The sequence below is a fragment of the Spodoptera frugiperda genome, chromosome 16 (genome assembly GCF_023101765.2).
Source record: "Spodoptera frugiperda isolate SF20-4 chromosome 16, AGI-APGP_CSIRO_Sfru_2.0, whole genome shotgun sequence".
In the NCBI taxonomy this organism is placed as follows: domain Eukaryota; kingdom Metazoa; phylum Arthropoda; class Insecta; order Lepidoptera; family Noctuidae; genus Spodoptera; species Spodoptera frugiperda.
In genome coordinates, this window is record NC_064227.1 from 5,176,264 (window position 1) to 5,193,821 (window position 17,558).

A 17,558-nucleotide genomic window follows, 5' to 3' on the forward strand; every position below is an offset into this window, starting at 1 on the left:
GCGGCGGCGATTGCTTACCATCAGATGATACGTCTGCTCGTTTACCGGCGTGTTCCATAAAGATAAGATTGTTTTTAAGGATCTTTTGAGTAATAAAAGGCTTGTGCTTTTTTATCCTAAGAATCTTGATGTTAGATGATTTAATAGAGCAATGAAACTGCACTAGGATGCTACTTAAATTTCTCTTAAGGCAGGAATCAAGAAGTATGACTAGATAAAACACATTAGAAATTCAACAACAATGATTCCTTACGACAAAGTCTTGTCTTTACAGCTTAAAAAAAATGAGGTAATCCATCAGCTGATTTGAACCCTATGCCATAAAAAATAAGTACTAGATATTATGTAAAAAAAAACATTACAAACCTTAACAAACTCTCCTCTATCACGATCCATGACTTCAATAATGTAGCCGGTGATAGGAGCTCCATTATCCCTGATGGGGGGCTCCCATTTAAGCTTAGCAGACTTCTCATCCCAATCCACAATGTCTGGTAGACCAGGTGGTGCTGGGACGTCGTATGGGTTCTTGGCCAGGATTCCATGGTCTGTCTCCAAGGGTTCGGATTCCCCTTCCTCGTTCAGAGCCTTCACGCGGAACTGGTACGTGTGACCCGCTTCTAGGCCTGTTGAAGAACATGTTGTATTTTAATAAAGATTTCTTAAGACAGAAAGAAAAATGATTTATTTAGAATAGATTTGGTTTGATTTATGAAGTAGTGTTTTGTCGTATATTTCATAAGATTGTAATAATACAAATGAAGAGAATATGTGTCCTAATATTCAGTTTGATGACATTATTGCAGTTAAAGCATAAATAAGTCAACGATTATTTAACTGACTGCGCGAAGCAAAAGTGGATAATGTGTTCTTTAATAATTAACTAATTTATATGGTTTTATTTAAATCTGGTGAATCTCTAACTTATGAAAGTCAAATATAATTTCTGAAGTATTTTTTATTTTGAAAGAAAACGAAACATAAAGAGTATAAATAAGCTAAGAACGAAGATCACTACTTAGATAAGAACAAATATATCACTACCTCAAATCACAGTACAAAAATCTAGAAAATTATTGAAGTCATCACACAATACTGACCAGTAACAGTAGCCTCAGTGGTGTCAGGGTCGACGGTGCCAGCAGGCACCCACTTGCCAGTGAGGGTGTCCATCTTCTCCACGACATAGGCCGACAGGGGCAGGCCTCCGGTGTGCTTGGGCTTCTTCCAGCTCAGCTTCACGTGGTCCGCGTGCACGTCCGATACTTCCAGCGGACCCTCGGGCTTGCCGGGCTTGTCTGCGGATGGAAGAAGAGGAATTATGATGATGAGGTATTTGGTATTACTCAGTATCTTTAGTACATCAGTTTGCCACCATATCCTATAAAAATGAGTCTGTGGACGGCTAGCAAGGATAGCTCGGCGCACGACCAGACCCAGATCTCAAAGAGTCATTGTAGCTCCACAGACGGAGCCCAGTAAGGCTGATGCCGACCCGGAGCTCCGGTCTACCTAGCGGGGTTCCGGCTCGGAAAGCAGGAGTATGAACAGGGTGGTTTGCAGTCAGTAAGACTCTGACATAACCTCTCGCTTCGCCCAAGAAGCAATCGGATGATTCTCTCCTACAAAAAATATTCCAAATATTGGAATCATAATAAGTAAAATATAAATACATACCCAGTACAGTGATCTCCACTGTAGCCTCATCGACTCCGGAGTCGTTCTCCGCCTTGAGCGTGTAGACTCCGGAGTTGGCCCAGGTCGAGTCGAAGATCTGCATCTTGGTGTTGTAGTCCTCGTTCTCGATCTTCAGCCCTGGGCCGGTCTCCAGGACCTGGATAAAATTGGGATAAGTTAAAATCTATTTTTAGGGACATTTAGGTGGTATTTGCCGTTTTTATAGGGAATAATATTCATAATAGTCACAGATATTAGTTGTACTGCTGTCATCTTGTTAATTATAACTGAACTGGCCACCAAAACAGCAAACGAAATTATTTCATGAGTTCTATTGCCATATTAATAGGCTCACCCCCTATTACATGAGACTTATAACACAAAGGTGGAAAGTGGTATTACGTGCCGTAATGAGCACCTCTGCCTACCCCTACGGGGATAAAAAGGCGTGACGTTGTTATATTGCCATACAGAGTGACTGAACTTTCTTTAGACTTCAAACTAAAACAAAACTTTCATTTTTCGACTAGTTATTGAAAGCAGATCTGACACTATCTATCACACAGCATCTCACAATCAATTTCGAATGAGACTATAAAGATGCTGTACCTTCTTAGCGAAGGTCCAGGTCTTGGATGGTGGAGGTTCACCCTTGATGTCGACGTCCAACTTGATGGTGGTACCGGCGCGGACGCGGATGGCGTGCATCTTGTCGCGGTTGATGTGCGGCTTCACTGGAATTGTATAAATGGTATTAATCGGTAAACGAGCGCGCCCATTGACACACGAAACACCAGAGGCGTTACAAATGCGTTGGCGGCCTTTTGGGGGTTAGGAATTTAAGGGTTGTGGAATTGGGGAAGGGGGCTAAGTTTAAAATCCATTATGAATAGGAAATGTTTAGGTGGAAGTAAGTTGAGAATATTGTAGAATATATTCTGGTTTAATTATGAGACGTTTTATTAAAGAAGGAAAGAAGATTAACTACCGCACTCAGAGACATTTAATGATTACTTAAACCGTTCTTTAGTAACGATTTTGTTCCGAAAACCAATTACTAAGGACTGAACTAAGTAACCACTAAATGACTCACAGGGCGGTGGTAAAACAATAATATCGATTTATGGAAAGAAAAAGTTTGTATAAGATATCACATTAGGAAAAGGAGTCTGATCACAAGTACATATGATCAAATGAAGTAACAATCTTTTAAAAAATAAGGAGTAAATTAATACAACGGATAGACTGCTATGGCAGCTTTAAAAAATGCCACTATATAAAATTATAACAAATACTGTGTATGTTATACTTACAGAATCGTGCCTTAGCCGTATGCGGTTGCGTGGCATCTCCCGGTTCTCCCGGTCCGGCCTTGTTGACGGCACGGACACGGAACTGGTACACGTTGCCTTCCTTCAGGTCCGGCACGCGAGCCTTGCATTCTGGCGTCTGCAATTAAATATTTAATTGTGTAATGCATGGTAAAAATTTATGGCCCGCAAATTGCTCATTACATTGTCTTTTTTTAAATTCTATTTCTATTAGTTCTCCACGGACTCTAGGTCCGTGCCCTTGTCATACTTTTGACGTGTCACTGTTGAACATTAACCCAACAGTTCGATTCTCGACTCCCAACAGCACGTATAGCTATAAATTTGTTGCTATTGTAATCGAAATATAGTTTTTTTATATTTGATAGGTCGCCGCTATTTTGCCTGGTGGTAAGTGATGATGCGGCCTACAATGGAGTACGTCTTACACCAAAAGTAAGGATTGACAACCATTGCAAGCAATTTGCAGTTACTGTCTATAATTGCTAATGCAGTCTAAAATAAAAGTGAAGAGTTAAAACGAATCTTACCGTAGTAACAAGCGCCTCGGTCCAAGATCCGTATTTCTCCTTCTTCTCGATGATGTAGCCGGTGATGGGCGCTCCTCCGTTGTTCTTGGGAGCCTCCCACTTGAGGTCCACGCGGTCCACGTCCCAATCCTCCAGGGTCGGGACTGATGGCTTGCCAGGGATGTCTGTAGGAGAAGATAAAGTTAATTTATAAGAAGATTTTTCTATATTTCTTATATTTCCGATAGAGAAGTGAACAAAATGTGAACGTGACGGATTAAATATATTTTCTGTCTAATTTGTCGACAAAAATATTTGCGTAAACCCGGGGTTTACGCTGGAACTTGACTTTAATTACCTTCTACAAATTATATTATTACGACAAAAAATTACCGATATCGATGACTTTACATAATAAACGTATGCTATATTTAGGTTCAAAGCTCCCCCTCTTTTCATATCACTATTCATCACCCAAGCACTTATTCTTTCCAAATAAAGCTCCTTGAAACTCACCATAAGGATTCTTAGCAATGATGGAGTGGTCTGTCTTGAGCGGTTCAGACTCTCCTTCGTCGTTGACTGCCTTGACCCTGAACTCGTACTCTTCACCTTCCTGCAGACCCTTGATGTCCATCTCCGTGTCATCGGTCTTGCCGACTGGCACCCAGCGGCCGGTAGCCTTGTTCAGCTTCTCGACTACATAGCCGGTTACTGGTTTACCTGAAAATTTAGACGGGATTAGAATTTTCTTGAATATTTTTTATTTGTTTTTGACAGACATTCTTAGGAAAAAACCTAAAAAGAAGAGTATTTTTTTTAACGCTTTACCAACTGTGCAGCCGAATTTAATTTTTCGATTTGACCAAAAGTCTAGAAAATGTCCATTAGTTTGAATAAAACCGCTACTTTGCCCTTTCAGACTTGGGTATTTAGATTTGGTATTATAATAATGGTCATTTCTATTATTCTTCGAAGAGAGTAGCAAGAAGAATACCTCAGTTTTAATCTTTGTTATTTTAAGTCATCATAAAGTTACAAAACTGAAACGCGAAGTTGTGTAGTTACATGGGGATCACATCTACAGGGCCAAAGAATAGAAAAATCCATTTCAACTTACCACCATCATCTTCAGGTTTCTTCCAAGACAGCTTGCAGCCGTTCTTGGTGACATCAGCGACCTTGAGTGGACCACCAGGTTTGCCAGGGGCAGACAGCACGGTGATCTCAACCTCAGCTTCATCAGAACCATGCTCGTTGGTTGCTAGGATACGGTAGGTGCCGGTCATAGCGCGCACTGATTCTTTCACGTCCAATTTTGTGTTGTAGTCTACGTTGATTACGTTTTCTTTCACCTGGGGAGGGAGAGAGGGGTTAATGGTGCATTTTGGTGATACTTAAGGAATTTTTGCGCCTTGAATGCACTTGCCAATAGGTGCTAGGGTCGCATAAAGACATATAATCAGTCTATGAGAATTCTACTCTACAATTTCAAGGAGACTTTCAAGCAAAATATTAATATTATACTACCTCGTTGGCCGAGTGGTCACAAGTGCGACTGCCAGCCAAGGGGTCTCGGGTTCGATTCCCGAGTCGGTCAAAGTAATACTGGAGTTTTTTCAATTTTTCGAAAATTTCTCAGTAGTACCATGTAGTCCGGGATTGTGCCCAGTATATGGCAATAGGCCCTATTACATGGGACTTATAACACAAATGGTGAAAACTGGGTGTACATTGTACAATGGCATTACGTGCCATAAAGTGCACCTCTGCCTACCCCTTCGGGAATAAAAGGCGTGACGTTGCATAATATTAATAAAGTAACATCCTTACCTCAGTCTCCTCGCCCTTCCACTTGCGGAACCATTGCACCTTGGGCGCGGGTTCACCCTTGACGTTGACGTCGAAGAAGATGGGCTTGCCCGCGCGCACCGCCAGCGCCTTCAGGTTGGTGCGGTCGATGCGGGGCTTCACTGGGGTGGGAGAAGAAAGATTTCATATAATATTTGGTGTATTTGTTACTGAATACAGGTAAGTTTGAGGCTAAAGATGTTCCACTATAAGAAACGTAGATTAAGACTTCATGAAATTTTTATATTATTATTTTCAGCTGTTATACTACTGTAGGGCAAACGTTTTCCTTTCATGCTGATTAGAGTGGCATTTTTAGCTGATTTTACCAACTAAGTTAAGACAGAATCGTGTAAAACTGTCTTTTAAAATCTTGGAAAAAAGTGTATTCAATATTGAACCTTATCCCAAGTATCTTAGAACTTATTTTCCTCTAACCCTACAAATTAAAAAGAAAAAATCTCATAATACTTACAAGCCTTGTGTCTGATGGTGGTCATCTTGGTAGGGTCGGAAGGTTCGGAAGGTCCAGCCTTGTTGACGGCTACCACGCGGAACTGGTACTCGCTACCTTCTGGTAGACCGTCGATCTTAGCCGTGTTTTGGGTTCCAGGTACCTGTGGAAAATGAGGTAGTTGTTAGAGATTGAAGACCATAATATGACAGACTAGACGTAAGACAGATCATTATCATTTTATAAACCATTTTGTTAAAACTTGATCAAAACGTTTAAAATCTTCTAATAGGTCCCATAAGTATGAATATAATTATTTCATGACTATAGAAAAAGTAAACTCTTCACACCGATTCCTTATTCCCCTAATATCAAAAAATCTTGCTCGTTCATCCAAAAAGCCGTTCAACAGCTGCTATGAAGAGCGACACTGGTTGCTTACCATCAGGTGATCCATCTACATATTTACGGCTCAATTCTATAAAAACTACTTTTCTTAAAGTATTTACCTCAGCAGCATTCTCCCAATCACCGCCCTTAGGCTTCTTCTGGATAATGTACTTGAGGATAGGAGCGCCACCGTCGTTCTTAGGTGGGTCCCATTTGATGTCAGCGCTCTGGTTGTCGTGGTCTGCAACCTCGACATTGCCAGGCTTGTCTGATGCCTCTGTGGGGGGAAGATTACGAGGATTAGCTGGGTCTAGGAGCTGGTTTTCATTTTTTTTTTTTACAATTGATGGGTCGACGTTTGACCGCTATCTCGCCTGATGGTAAGTGATGATGCGGTCTACGATGGGGCACATCTATTCACTCGGGCTTTGAAGACACCCAGATTATACCCATCAGGAAACACAGACTCCGGCAAATAATTCCACTCCCTAGCAGTTCGCACAAGGAAGCTTGAAGCTTGTTTTTTTAATATATACTTTTACAAGCGAAATCAAAGGAATTGTAAAGGGTCTTACCGAACGGATTCTTGGCGAGGATAGCGCGTTCAGCTTCAAGAGGTTCAGAGTCACCCTCGTCATTGACGGCTGTGACCCTGAACTTGTACTGGTGGCCAGGTTCCAGACCAGTCACCTCCATCTCTAGAGGCTTCTTGTCACCGGCAACTCTGGAAGTTGAATAAAAGATGGTTAGATGAGGTGTCGTGTTTCCCTGGTTTCCCGAGGAGGGCAAAGTGTTATTAGAGCTTTTTTAGTAACAGCATGGCGTCTAGAATAATGCCCGACTTTTAGAATGGATCCCATTTGTAATTAATTGTGTGTTATAAGCAAAAAGATCAAACACCTTTTTTGGGCAGTCATGTAAAAGACGTAGTTGTAATGAAAAAATATGTATTGTAAGTCTGTGCATTAAATATATCACAAGAAATCTAGATTCTAGATTAAACATAAAATAAAAAAGCACTATAATTTTTACCTATCTTAAAGCCCTCACAAAATGCTCAAACAAAAAAAATACTAACCTGCCAACCCTGACCCACTTGCCAGTGGCGACATCCATCTTCTCCAGCTCGTACTCCTTGACTGGAGAGCCACCATCGTCTTCTGGCTTCTCCCATTTGACCTTGCAACCTTCGGCGTGGATGTCTGTGACTTCCAATGGGCCTGGGGGTGTAAAGAATTATTAGTATTACATGTACAATTTACTCAATAAATAGAAGAATTAAGTTTGGGTCAAAAAATGCCCGACAATGATGCTCCTAGTGAATTGTGTAAGTAACACCATTTTTTTTTATTTTAATAATACTATGTTTCATTATTACCATTATTTTGGTAATAGCGCTCAATGTTATTATAATTTCGGAAATATTGTCAAAGGCAACTAATTATTTATTTCTTTTAAGTCACTATATTACCAAACTAATCCACGGATTAACGCTCAATGTTATCACAATTTCGAAAATATTGTCAGAGGCATCTCAAAGATACCTTTTTTTAAAGTAAAATAAGATACTATATGGATATTTTAAACAGGTCATACATAAGTAGTGTTACCAAGTTTTCAAAGCCAGAAAACATCGCCAGAACCTCATATATGCAGAAAAATAGAATAGAAATAGAAGAATATTCCTTATAAACTTACCCTTAGGCGCGCTAGGCTTGCTGAGCACGGTAAGCTCAACAGTCTCCTCGTCGAAACCGTTGCAGTTCTCAGCCCGGAGCTTGTATTTGCCGGTGTCGCGGCGCACGGCGTTCACAATGGTGAAGTCGGTGTGGTATTCCTTGTTCTCAATCTTGATGCGCTCTGTGTTAACCAGCTTGATGTTGTCGCGCCAAGACCTGAACAAAGTACGTAGAGAGGTGTTTTTAATTTTAACACATTGTAACATATAAGGATGTTCTCCTGTGTTGTAGGTGGTTGTGGGAGCGCCTACAAAAATACAATTTCACATACACAAGACACCCATCTCTGGGTGTCTGATCAATTTGTAGATCATACAAAGAGTTGCGGGAATCGAACCCCCTACACGTTGTACGGCAGTCGGTTGCCAAGCCAGTGCGCCGACCATGCAGTCAACTGAGTCAAATGTTTGGCAATATTTGCCTATGTGGGATAATAGGCAAAATATATTAGTGCTACTGCAATTATTCATACATAACCATAAGCCTGTCTCCCATGGGGGTAGGCAGAGACAATGGAATGCCAATTGGTAAGATTCTTACACACCTCTTACTACGCAATTACTTAATTGAGTGCATTCTTCTTAATGTTAAATCATATTACTATACATAGTATTTGAATACATACCATGTCATCTCTGGTGGAGGTTCACCGATGACGTCCACAGACCATTTGTGAGTGCGGCCTGCCTTGATGATGACAGACTTGAAGGTGCTGCGCTCAATGCGTGGTTTCACTGTAGAGTATTAAAAATATATTATTTTTGTGTAGTGTAGAAAACAAAAGAAATTCTGGTGAAAATAATTAACAAAACATTTTTTTTTGTAATTTATAATTTTTTTTTTTATTAATATTGATGTTTGTTTTAGTAAAGAAATACATACTACTACTTGAAATAAAATAATAAATCTTCTGAGCGTAACAGTGTGATAATTGTAAAATGTCTCACTACTTAGTAGTAGCTTCAGGATTTTAATATTGTGTATCAGGCACAACAGCAATAGTTTTGCACCAATGTACTGTAAATGACTACGATTGTATAAAAAAATATAAAAGATACTTACAGTTCTTATGCTTGCAGAGATGGTTGTCAGTGGGCTGCGAGGCCTCACCAACACCAGCCTTGTTGTATGCCTTCACACGGAACTGGTACACCATCTTCTCCTTCAGACCTTCAACCTTGTACTCCGTCTTTGTGTCATTTGTTTTCACAACCTGGTGGACAGATAATGAAGTTCTCAATTATATTAAATTGGTGTACTAGAAATATTGAACAGATTATAGAAGAACAAGTTCATATTATCATTGATCGACTTAAGAATTACTACTATATTTAAGTTCATAAACATGACTTAAAATTAATAAAAGGAATAAATTAAAATCTTATTTAAGTGGTTTACAAAGTTTAAACAACAGTTGTGTAAGCTAAGAGTCAAAATTAAATAAAAAATGTAATATTAGACAATATTTCAATCGTTTATACTTTTAATACTTTGCTTTAATGGAAAATTTATATTGGATCAAGCAATACAGATTATATACTACATTATTCTAGTCTATATACCACTTTATTCATCAATTAAAGTTTATACTGAAATCTCACCTCAATCCAGTCAGGAGAGAATTTGTCCTTCATCTCCACGACGTAACCAAGGATTGGTCTTCCACCGTTGTCTGATGGTGGCTCCCATTGCAAGGTCACGGATGTGTTGTCGTAGTCGGTGATCGCGGGCTTTCCAGGCGCCTTTGGTGGGTCTACAGACAAATACAAACATTTTAAAGAACATTGTCAATAGTTCCTTGATTTTGAGAAGTTTAGAAAGAAATTGAAGTGATTTCAAAATGTAATTCTAGTCTAGATTTAGATTGCTAATAGTATTTGCAGTTTATAATGTGTAATTTATTGTTTTCTTGTGGCAATGTAAAGAAACCGGCACTTTTTGTTTGTAAATAAAAATCAAATGTCAAAATTTAAATATGGCGGTTGTAACATTCTTCACTACGTTCCGTTCTATGTGAGATTTGCAGAATAAAAACAAAAATAATGAACTTTAAAATATTAAATAATGAAATATCGTTTATAAGAATCTATTTTAGATTAAAGTATCTATTAATTTTATTTTGATTACTTACCGTATGGGTTCTTAGCAACAATGAATCCATCAGTTTCCAATGGCTCTGATTCGCCCTCCTTGTTGACGGCGCGTACCCTGAACTTGTACTTGTGGTTCGGGGTAAGACCCTTGACTGTGAACTCGGTTGGTTCTGCACCGGTCTCGCCACAAGGCACCCAGTTTCCAGTATCCTAGAGAAAATAATAGGTAATTAGTAAGATCAGTTTGTCCTATGTATTGCATGCCGTTGATAGTCGCATGATTTTATGGTACGTATTATGAATAGACAACAGACAGAGAATAAAGAAAGCGGTTTTTACCATGTCCATCTTCTCGAGTGTGTATCCAGTGATATCGGATCCCTGCCAGTCGTCTGGCTTCTGCCATTTGACGGTCGCCTTCTCGGCGCGGATGTCCGTAACTTCGATCGGGCCGTTCGGGCGGTTTGGTTTGTCTGCAAACGACGTATTGTTATAAAAACATTGTTACATAACCTTATTTTTACAGGGCTTTTCCTACTAAAGCCTAGAAAATTTTTCTACTCACCCAAAACAACCACATCGCCGACACTCTCGCAAGTGCCCGAGGAGTTGGTCAGTACCAGCTTGTACTTTCCACTATCAGGCCTGGTGGTCCTCCTGACAGTAATTACGGTGTTCCTCTCGTACTTATCAATGGTGATACGGTCACCATCATCCTTGATTTCCTGTTATGGCATATTGATATTAGTATCATAGAAAGAAAGGGATCGCGTCTGAAAATTTCTGATGGTGTTCCGATGTGGTGCTGTTATGCTGCATAATTTATGCATGATGGTAAATATAAGGTGTTTGAGTGAAATCGTTGAATCGTTATCGATATTTTGTGGAAGATGTTTTGTAAATAAGTAGGTACTCGTGTGTTATGTGGTGTCTTAGTTAGGACTGTAAAGGGAGCAAAGGGTCCTTTTAAGATAATTGAGCGAGATTTGAATAGGAGAAATGCCGATATTTCTCCCACATCAGATTCAGGGATTATGATTAATTTTCTGTCTCGAAGATTTTGGTTAGTAGCTACTTACAACTGCGTGATTTTGCTACGGGAATTCTCAAAGATTGCCTTTACCCTGAAGCTCACAGGTCTTTTGAAATGGTTTTGAACCATGAAAATTGCAATTCTTATGATAGTTAGGAATAGGATTCTGTGTGGGTATTGTTTGAGTTATGTGGTGGTGGTGGTGTTTATAAAGACAAAATAATGATGATGTTGAATGTATGTATTAAAATGGGGAAATGTGGCGATATCAGACGCAATCCCATAAAACATAAAATTAAAACATCATGGTAGAGTCTCGTGCGTCGACTTTTCAAGTCAGTGTTAGAATGTTATGTGTTGCCCGCATCGATGTGATCATCGTACGGCCAGTGTTACCACAGTAAAAAATAAAAGAAAAAGTGTTTGTGAGAAAATTGTGTAACGACTATTTCGTGTTTGTTTTGTTTTTGAAAAAATACTTATATAGGTGCATCTACATAAGTGTGTGGTGCCTTTTAACCATAAAGTATAATTTTCTAGTTAATAAATAGTAACGTTTAGTTACAACATCGAAAGCATAATTTTCAAAAGCCAAATACATTGTGTGGGTGTTTGAGGACAATGTATAATGTTGCTTTTGTTGTTTTTTTAGCGGTTTGGTGGTGAGATGAACGAAACATAAATAATAAGGGGGTAAAACCTTTCCCTTTATAGTGACGGTAATAATAATATTATAGTACTAGGGAAGTACCCTTCAAAATGTTCGTTCTTGACAGTTATTTTTGAATTATTTCGTTCACCTTACCACCTGACATACAGTTTGTTTCAGGTATGTTGTCTTGTAGTTGTGTTAGCACATATTGTAGAATAAAATAAAATAAAAGAGAAGTGTATGAGTTTAGATATGTTTAGAACATATAAATGCGATACAACATCGATTTCCAACCATCTAACCTTCTCCGTGTACGCCTTGCCGCGTTTCTTTTTTTGAGAGAAAAAAAAGAAAATTTCGATTAAAATCTTTGTACTCCATTCGTTGGGATGAATTTGATAAAAAAATCGAAAATGATAATCTAGATTTACAGCGAAATTTCTTTTACTGAAAGTAGACTATTATGATGTCTCTTCCATGACATCATAATAATTCGATTCTTTCAAATAATAGGAATATTATACATGGTTACATTTTTTTGCAATTATATCTTTACCAATTTTTTCGCTACTTTAAATATTACATTTCTTTAAAGTATTTATAAAACTTACAATCAATTGAGAACCTCATCACACACGCTTCATAGTGCGCGATGAGCAACAATAATATTTAAGGTATCTTACCAAAGACTTTTTTACCTTTAAATCAGCTTTATCACAAAGTAAAATTATAAAATTCTGTATGTCAATGAAATTAGAAAGAAAGAGAAAGAAGATATTTACCTCTTCACCCTTCATCCATTTGACCTCGGGTTCAGGTTCACCACCGTATTTGATGTCGAAGGTGATAACCTGGCCCTTCTTGATGATGATGCTTTGGACACCCTCACCGATGATGTAAGGCTTGACTGTAATCATATTGTTCATAATTAATATCTCGACAACCGTGTAGAATGTTCCAATAAGTTCCTTATGATGGAATGAGGGAACAAATGAGCAGACAGATCTGCCAGTCAGACAGACCGCTGATCGCTTACCATCACCTGATGGTACATGGAACAAACGACCATAGACACCCGCAATACCAAAGGTGTCACAAGTGCATTGCTGACCTTTTAAAAAAGGAATACGCTCTTTTCTTGAAGGTTTATAGGTCTTATCGGTTCGGAAATACCACCGAATCTTTCAAGATGTATCAATTATTGGTATAGTCAAAATGGTCAAAATCTGAAATTCTAAATCGTCTTCAAAGAAAAATATTTGTAAGTATACTCACCAAATCTGCACTTAGCAACAATCGGCTTAGTAGCGTCACTAGGTTCACCAGGTCCAGCCTTGTTGATGGCGCGGACCCTGAACTCGTAAGTGCAGCCTTCCTTGAGGCCATCCTGAGTGGCAGCTAAGCAGTCACCAGGAACCTCCTTGCCAGTTACCCAGTCCTTGCCGAACTTCTCCTGTGAATGGTGAAAAGAAGATTTTGAAGACGTGTGAAAGACCATACAAGATATTATTAAATGTTGTTTAATTTTGATTTGCTACGTCATTAATGCTTATAGAATTCGTACCTTGTATTCGATGACGTATCCAGTGATTGGTGCACCGCCATCGTTGTCAGGCTTCTGCCATTTAAGGTCAGCATGGTCTTTGTTCCAGTCGGTAAGTTCCACATTCTTGGGCTTCGATGGTTCATCTAGAGAAGAGACAGATTATTTTAGCATTGTGTTTACTAGCAGAAGTGATACAGATATAGAGATGAAGAATTCTATCTTACCCCACGGATCCTTAGCCAGCACGGGCTTGCCGAAAAGACCAGGTTCACTAGAACCGATCTTGTTAACGGCACGGATCCTGAACTTGTAAGTCTTCTTGGGAATAAGGTCTTCCACCTTGTATTTCATAGGCTGGCCAACGGCCACCTCTGATACACTATCCCATCCTGCCTTGAGAGACATATCCTGAAAGAAAATATTGAATTTAGCACCAGATTTCATAGCATAGAGCTTTTAGAAAATTATATGAGTAGATTATGTTCTTACCTGTCTCTCAATAACGTATTTGACAATGGGTGAACCACCATCGTCCTGTGGCGTCTTCCAGGCAACAACGCAAGAAGTCTGGAAGACTTCTGAAACCTGGACTTCCTGTGGTGGAGTTGGTACGCTCTGCATGGTAATGGTGACATCCTTCGAGTCGTCGCCCTGGGCGTTAGCCAATTTAATGGTGTATTTGCCGGATTGGTCTCTGCTTGGTTTCTTGATCTTGAATAGGACCTTCTCTTGCTCAACCACTGCCTCGACTTCTTTGGCGGGCAGGGCTTTTCCGTCTTTCCATAGTTTAGCTTCGATTGGTGTCTGTCGGGTGCCAGTAACTAAAATAAAAACGGATATTAAGGGACACAGTTCAAATTAATTACAGCTCTAGATATTTTGCTATATATCTTCCATACTTACTTTTATAGGGCACCTCAATGACGAAAGGCCTGTCATGGGGTCCGCAGAATTCATCCGGACAGTCAATAGCAGGTTTGGATTCACCCTTCTTGACGGTAAGTTTGCAAGAAGAGGACAACTTTCCAGACTCGCAAAGAATTTCACCGTCATCTTCCATCTCCAACTTGTTGAAGATGAGCTGGTGTTTACCACCACCCAGGTTCTTGATTTCAATTCTGACAAAAATACAAAACCATTAAGCACATTGCTCCTGTGTAAACATTAAAACTGCCTTTAAAGACTGGAACTTATTTCAAGACTTACCTTTCATTAGGTACAATAGGCTGTCCATTGAAAGACCAAACGGCTTCAGCGGTCTGATCCTGCAATTCAACTTCTAGAACAACCTTGTCCCTCTCAATTGCTTCTGTGTCCTTCAACTTCTTGTTGAAGCGATTCGAGTCTGGTGAACAAAAAACCATTTTAAAAAATTCATTGCCAGTAAGGAAACGACTGTTTTGATCCGGAACAATTTTCTGTGTGTTTGATGTCTTGGGTAAAGTTTAGGTCTAGTTATCATGAACAATAGACGATTAGAAACGAGCCCATATCTTGAATTAGGTATTCATTTGTGTATATGTGTCATAACAATACTGTTACGATAATTAATGGCCTGGTGACGCCTTAGTTTGCTTTGTTTTACCGAAAATTAATGTGTCGATGAATTTAAAGGATGCCATTAATATTGAAGTCTCAATATCACATTTATACAAAAAAAGTCTACTTACAATTGACAATCAATTCGCAAGCAGTTTCATCGGCGTTACTGACGCACTTGAAGTTGCCGGCGTCAGTGACCTTAGCGTCCTTGATCACAACCTTGCGCTTGCGACCCTCCTTTACGATCGATATGCGCTTGTCTGCTTTCAGCGGTTCATTGTTCTTGAACCTGGGGAAGATATAAAGATTGGTAAATAGGAAGAAACAAAATCTATACTAATATTATAAAGCTGAAGAGTTTATTTGTTTGAACGCGCTAATCTCAGGAACTACTAGTCCGATTTCAATAATTCTTTTTGTGTTGAATAGTGCATTTATCAAGGAAGGCTATAGGCTATAAAATATCACGCTTTGACCAAAAGGATCCAAGCAGAGCGGGTGTAACCGCGCGGAAGCAGCTAGTAAGTAATAAAAAGGCAATATGAAGACACTACACTATAGCATTTCGGCATAAAATCATGTACATATTATGTTTAAGTCCGAAGTTTCTTACCATTTAACGTCTCCAGATGCATCATCCAGCTCGCAGAGAAGTGTGATGGTGTCTTTCTCAATAGCTTGCTGTGATTTGAGTACCTTTGTGAACTTGTATGGGTATTCTGGAATTTAAAGAAGATTTTAGTAAAAAGCTATTCATAGAGCCCTTACTAGCAGCTAGCAGAAAAGAAAAGTATACTTACCAACAATTTTGACTTCAGTCTCTGTCTTGTCAGGTTGCTTTTCAATTTTGCAAGCGTATTTGCCAGCATCTTCGAACTTACAGCTCTTGATAACCAGTCTGCAAACTCCAGACAAGTCCTTAGATATCTGATAAATGTCTCCATCTTCTACCTTCTCTTCTCCCTTCCACCAGGAGACGATGGCGAGACTGTTGGAGACGGTACACTCCAGCACACATTCGTGTTTCGTGTATCCACTGGTTGTCTTCTTCAGTGGTTTGGTGAACGTGTAAGTAGGGTCTGGTTCATCGACTTGCAAGAAGGCTGTGCAAGTGATGCCGCCGATTTCAATCGTAATTTTACCCGTATCTTCAACTTTAGGGGCCATGATGATCAGTTTGTATGAGTCTTGTTCGTTTGTCATCTTATACTTAGATCCGGGGAATAGTTCCTGTAATATAACGGCCATTGAGTAAAGTACTCTTATTCATTGTTGTTTCAAATTACATTAATGTTTGTTGAAATAATAATACTTACATCTTTACGGAAGAACCACTTCGGTTTCGCATTTGGTTTGGTAAAGATGGCTTCGAATGTAACCTTCTTATCCTTGCCTTCTTTCGCGAATTGATCTACGAGGGGCTTCAAGAATGACTCTTGTTTCTGAAAGCAATGCCCAGTGGACATAAGTATACCTGGTCTTCCATAAGATGGAAAAGTGCATAACACAAAAATGTGCTCTTCATACAAAAGCATTGAGTGCTGACCATCAAGAGACCTGCCTTACTCCTCCGCTGCCAACGTCTCGAGCGAACAGTAATTCAAGTGCAAAAAATCAACGAAAACAACTGAACTCGTATGTAGTATCCGAGGCGTTAGAATCGTCAGCCATTCTTTCATCACCGTCACCCACACAATTACGTGAACTCCATGCTATTGTACAGAAATTGGAATTTCTATATTTCACTTTTAATAAATGTGCAAGAGTGGGCGTGATTTGTTTAAACGTTTATCTTAGATAATATACAATTGACCGAACAAAAATGATGAATTTTCCAAACTAAACGTATAATATTATTTACCAATCACTTAAGGGATTACATTCATCATTTTTGAAAGGGTTTTTTTTAACACTGGAACATTGACGTCACTGTGCATAGAATATTGAACCGGTGCGCTGTGCTGCTAGTAAAATATCGACGAAGATGTGCACAGAAGAATTGCTTGAGAAGAGAATAGAAGAAGAGTACCAAAGATGTGCTGGACTGACTAGTCGGTGACCACGTCGCTGTTGATCAAATAATCTGAAAAAATCATTGAAACATTCCTGCACCAATATCTGCTAAGTATTTTTAAATTTTTAATAAATAGTTAGGATTGGTTATCAACATCGTAGTAGAAGAATTCAATAAAGTAAGAGTGGCTATTTACATAATTCACAAGACTTGCTTGTGGTGAAACTAGAAATAGAAAGGGTTAAATCTGGTTGGTGTTTGAAGAAATTTATTGGTTCGTGGTTTGTGCATAGATTTCAGATTCCATTTAATTATTTATAGCAGACATTAATGCAAGACTTTCTGTAATAATTCCACCAGATTAAGCGACCATACAGGTATCCGTGGGACATTGATGTGCGACAAATAATTTGCATTTTGTGATATTACACTTCAAGATGCATTGTGTCTAATTTCGTAGCTGTCAAACCTCGTCTTTTTTGAACGAGTGAAGCACCGGCCAATCCGGAATCAGTTCAGCCAGTGACGGTCTTCTATTATGGGATCTCTACAAAATATCCATTCATTCTTAGTGACTTATAATTTATCAATACGTTAACTTCGCGTTCAAGAGGATCTAATTGTACAAGGACTACAAGAAGTATATTGTGTCCTATATCAAAATATATACATAGAAAAACATAAATGCTGATTACAACATTGCCATATGCCTCAATCATTATAATCA

General features: G+C 39.1%; 1 protein-coding gene across 10 annotated transcripts in view; it reads right to left on the bottom strand.

Moving 5' to 3' along the window:
* The window catches only part of LOC118280582 (twitchin), a 141,390-nt gene that overhangs the window by 55,070 nt on the left and 68,762 nt on the right, over nucleotides 1–17,558 (bottom strand). For all 10 annotated transcript variants that reach the window (XM_050699464.1, XM_050699468.1, XM_050699467.1 and 7 more), the window contains 32 exons: nucleotides 16,134–16,259; nucleotides 15,618–16,047; nucleotides 15,431–15,536; nucleotides 14,946–15,106; nucleotides 14,482–14,620; nucleotides 14,179–14,393; nucleotides 13,765–14,096; nucleotides 13,500–13,683; nucleotides 13,294–13,418; nucleotides 13,005–13,182; nucleotides 12,512–12,636; nucleotides 12,032–12,058; nucleotides 10,610–10,769; nucleotides 10,384–10,517; nucleotides 10,083–10,254; nucleotides 9,553–9,704; nucleotides 9,014–9,164; nucleotides 8,577–8,685; nucleotides 7,911–8,107; nucleotides 7,291–7,432; nucleotides 6,788–6,936; nucleotides 6,332–6,489; nucleotides 5,844–5,985; nucleotides 5,351–5,490; nucleotides 4,638–4,872; nucleotides 4,034–4,240; nucleotides 3,539–3,702; nucleotides 2,991–3,126; nucleotides 2,287–2,411; nucleotides 1,678–1,834; nucleotides 1,101–1,298; nucleotides 367–626 (listed from right to left, as the gene is read on the bottom strand). In XM_050699464.1, coding sequence (XP_050555421.1) covers nucleotides 367–626; nucleotides 1,101–1,298; nucleotides 1,678–1,834; nucleotides 2,287–2,411; nucleotides 2,991–3,126; nucleotides 3,539–3,702; nucleotides 4,034–4,240; nucleotides 4,638–4,872; nucleotides 5,351–5,490; nucleotides 5,844–5,985; nucleotides 6,332–6,489; nucleotides 6,788–6,936; nucleotides 7,291–7,432; nucleotides 7,911–8,107; nucleotides 8,577–8,685; nucleotides 9,014–9,164; nucleotides 9,553–9,704; nucleotides 10,083–10,254; nucleotides 10,384–10,517; nucleotides 10,610–10,769; nucleotides 12,032–12,058; nucleotides 12,512–12,636; nucleotides 13,005–13,182; nucleotides 13,294–13,418; nucleotides 13,500–13,683; nucleotides 13,765–14,096; nucleotides 14,179–14,393; nucleotides 14,482–14,620; nucleotides 14,946–15,106; nucleotides 15,431–15,536; nucleotides 15,618–16,047; nucleotides 16,134–16,259 — 5,436 coding nt within the window. The remainder of the gene's footprint in view (nucleotides 1–366; nucleotides 627–1,100; nucleotides 1,299–1,677; nucleotides 1,835–2,286; nucleotides 2,412–2,990; nucleotides 3,127–3,538; nucleotides 3,703–4,033; nucleotides 4,241–4,637; nucleotides 4,873–5,350; nucleotides 5,491–5,843; nucleotides 5,986–6,331; nucleotides 6,490–6,787; nucleotides 6,937–7,290; nucleotides 7,433–7,910; nucleotides 8,108–8,576; nucleotides 8,686–9,013; nucleotides 9,165–9,552; nucleotides 9,705–10,082; nucleotides 10,255–10,383; nucleotides 10,518–10,609; nucleotides 10,770–12,031; nucleotides 12,059–12,511; nucleotides 12,637–13,004; nucleotides 13,183–13,293; nucleotides 13,419–13,499; nucleotides 13,684–13,764; nucleotides 14,097–14,178; nucleotides 14,394–14,481; nucleotides 14,621–14,945; nucleotides 15,107–15,430; nucleotides 15,537–15,617; nucleotides 16,048–16,133; nucleotides 16,260–17,558) is intronic.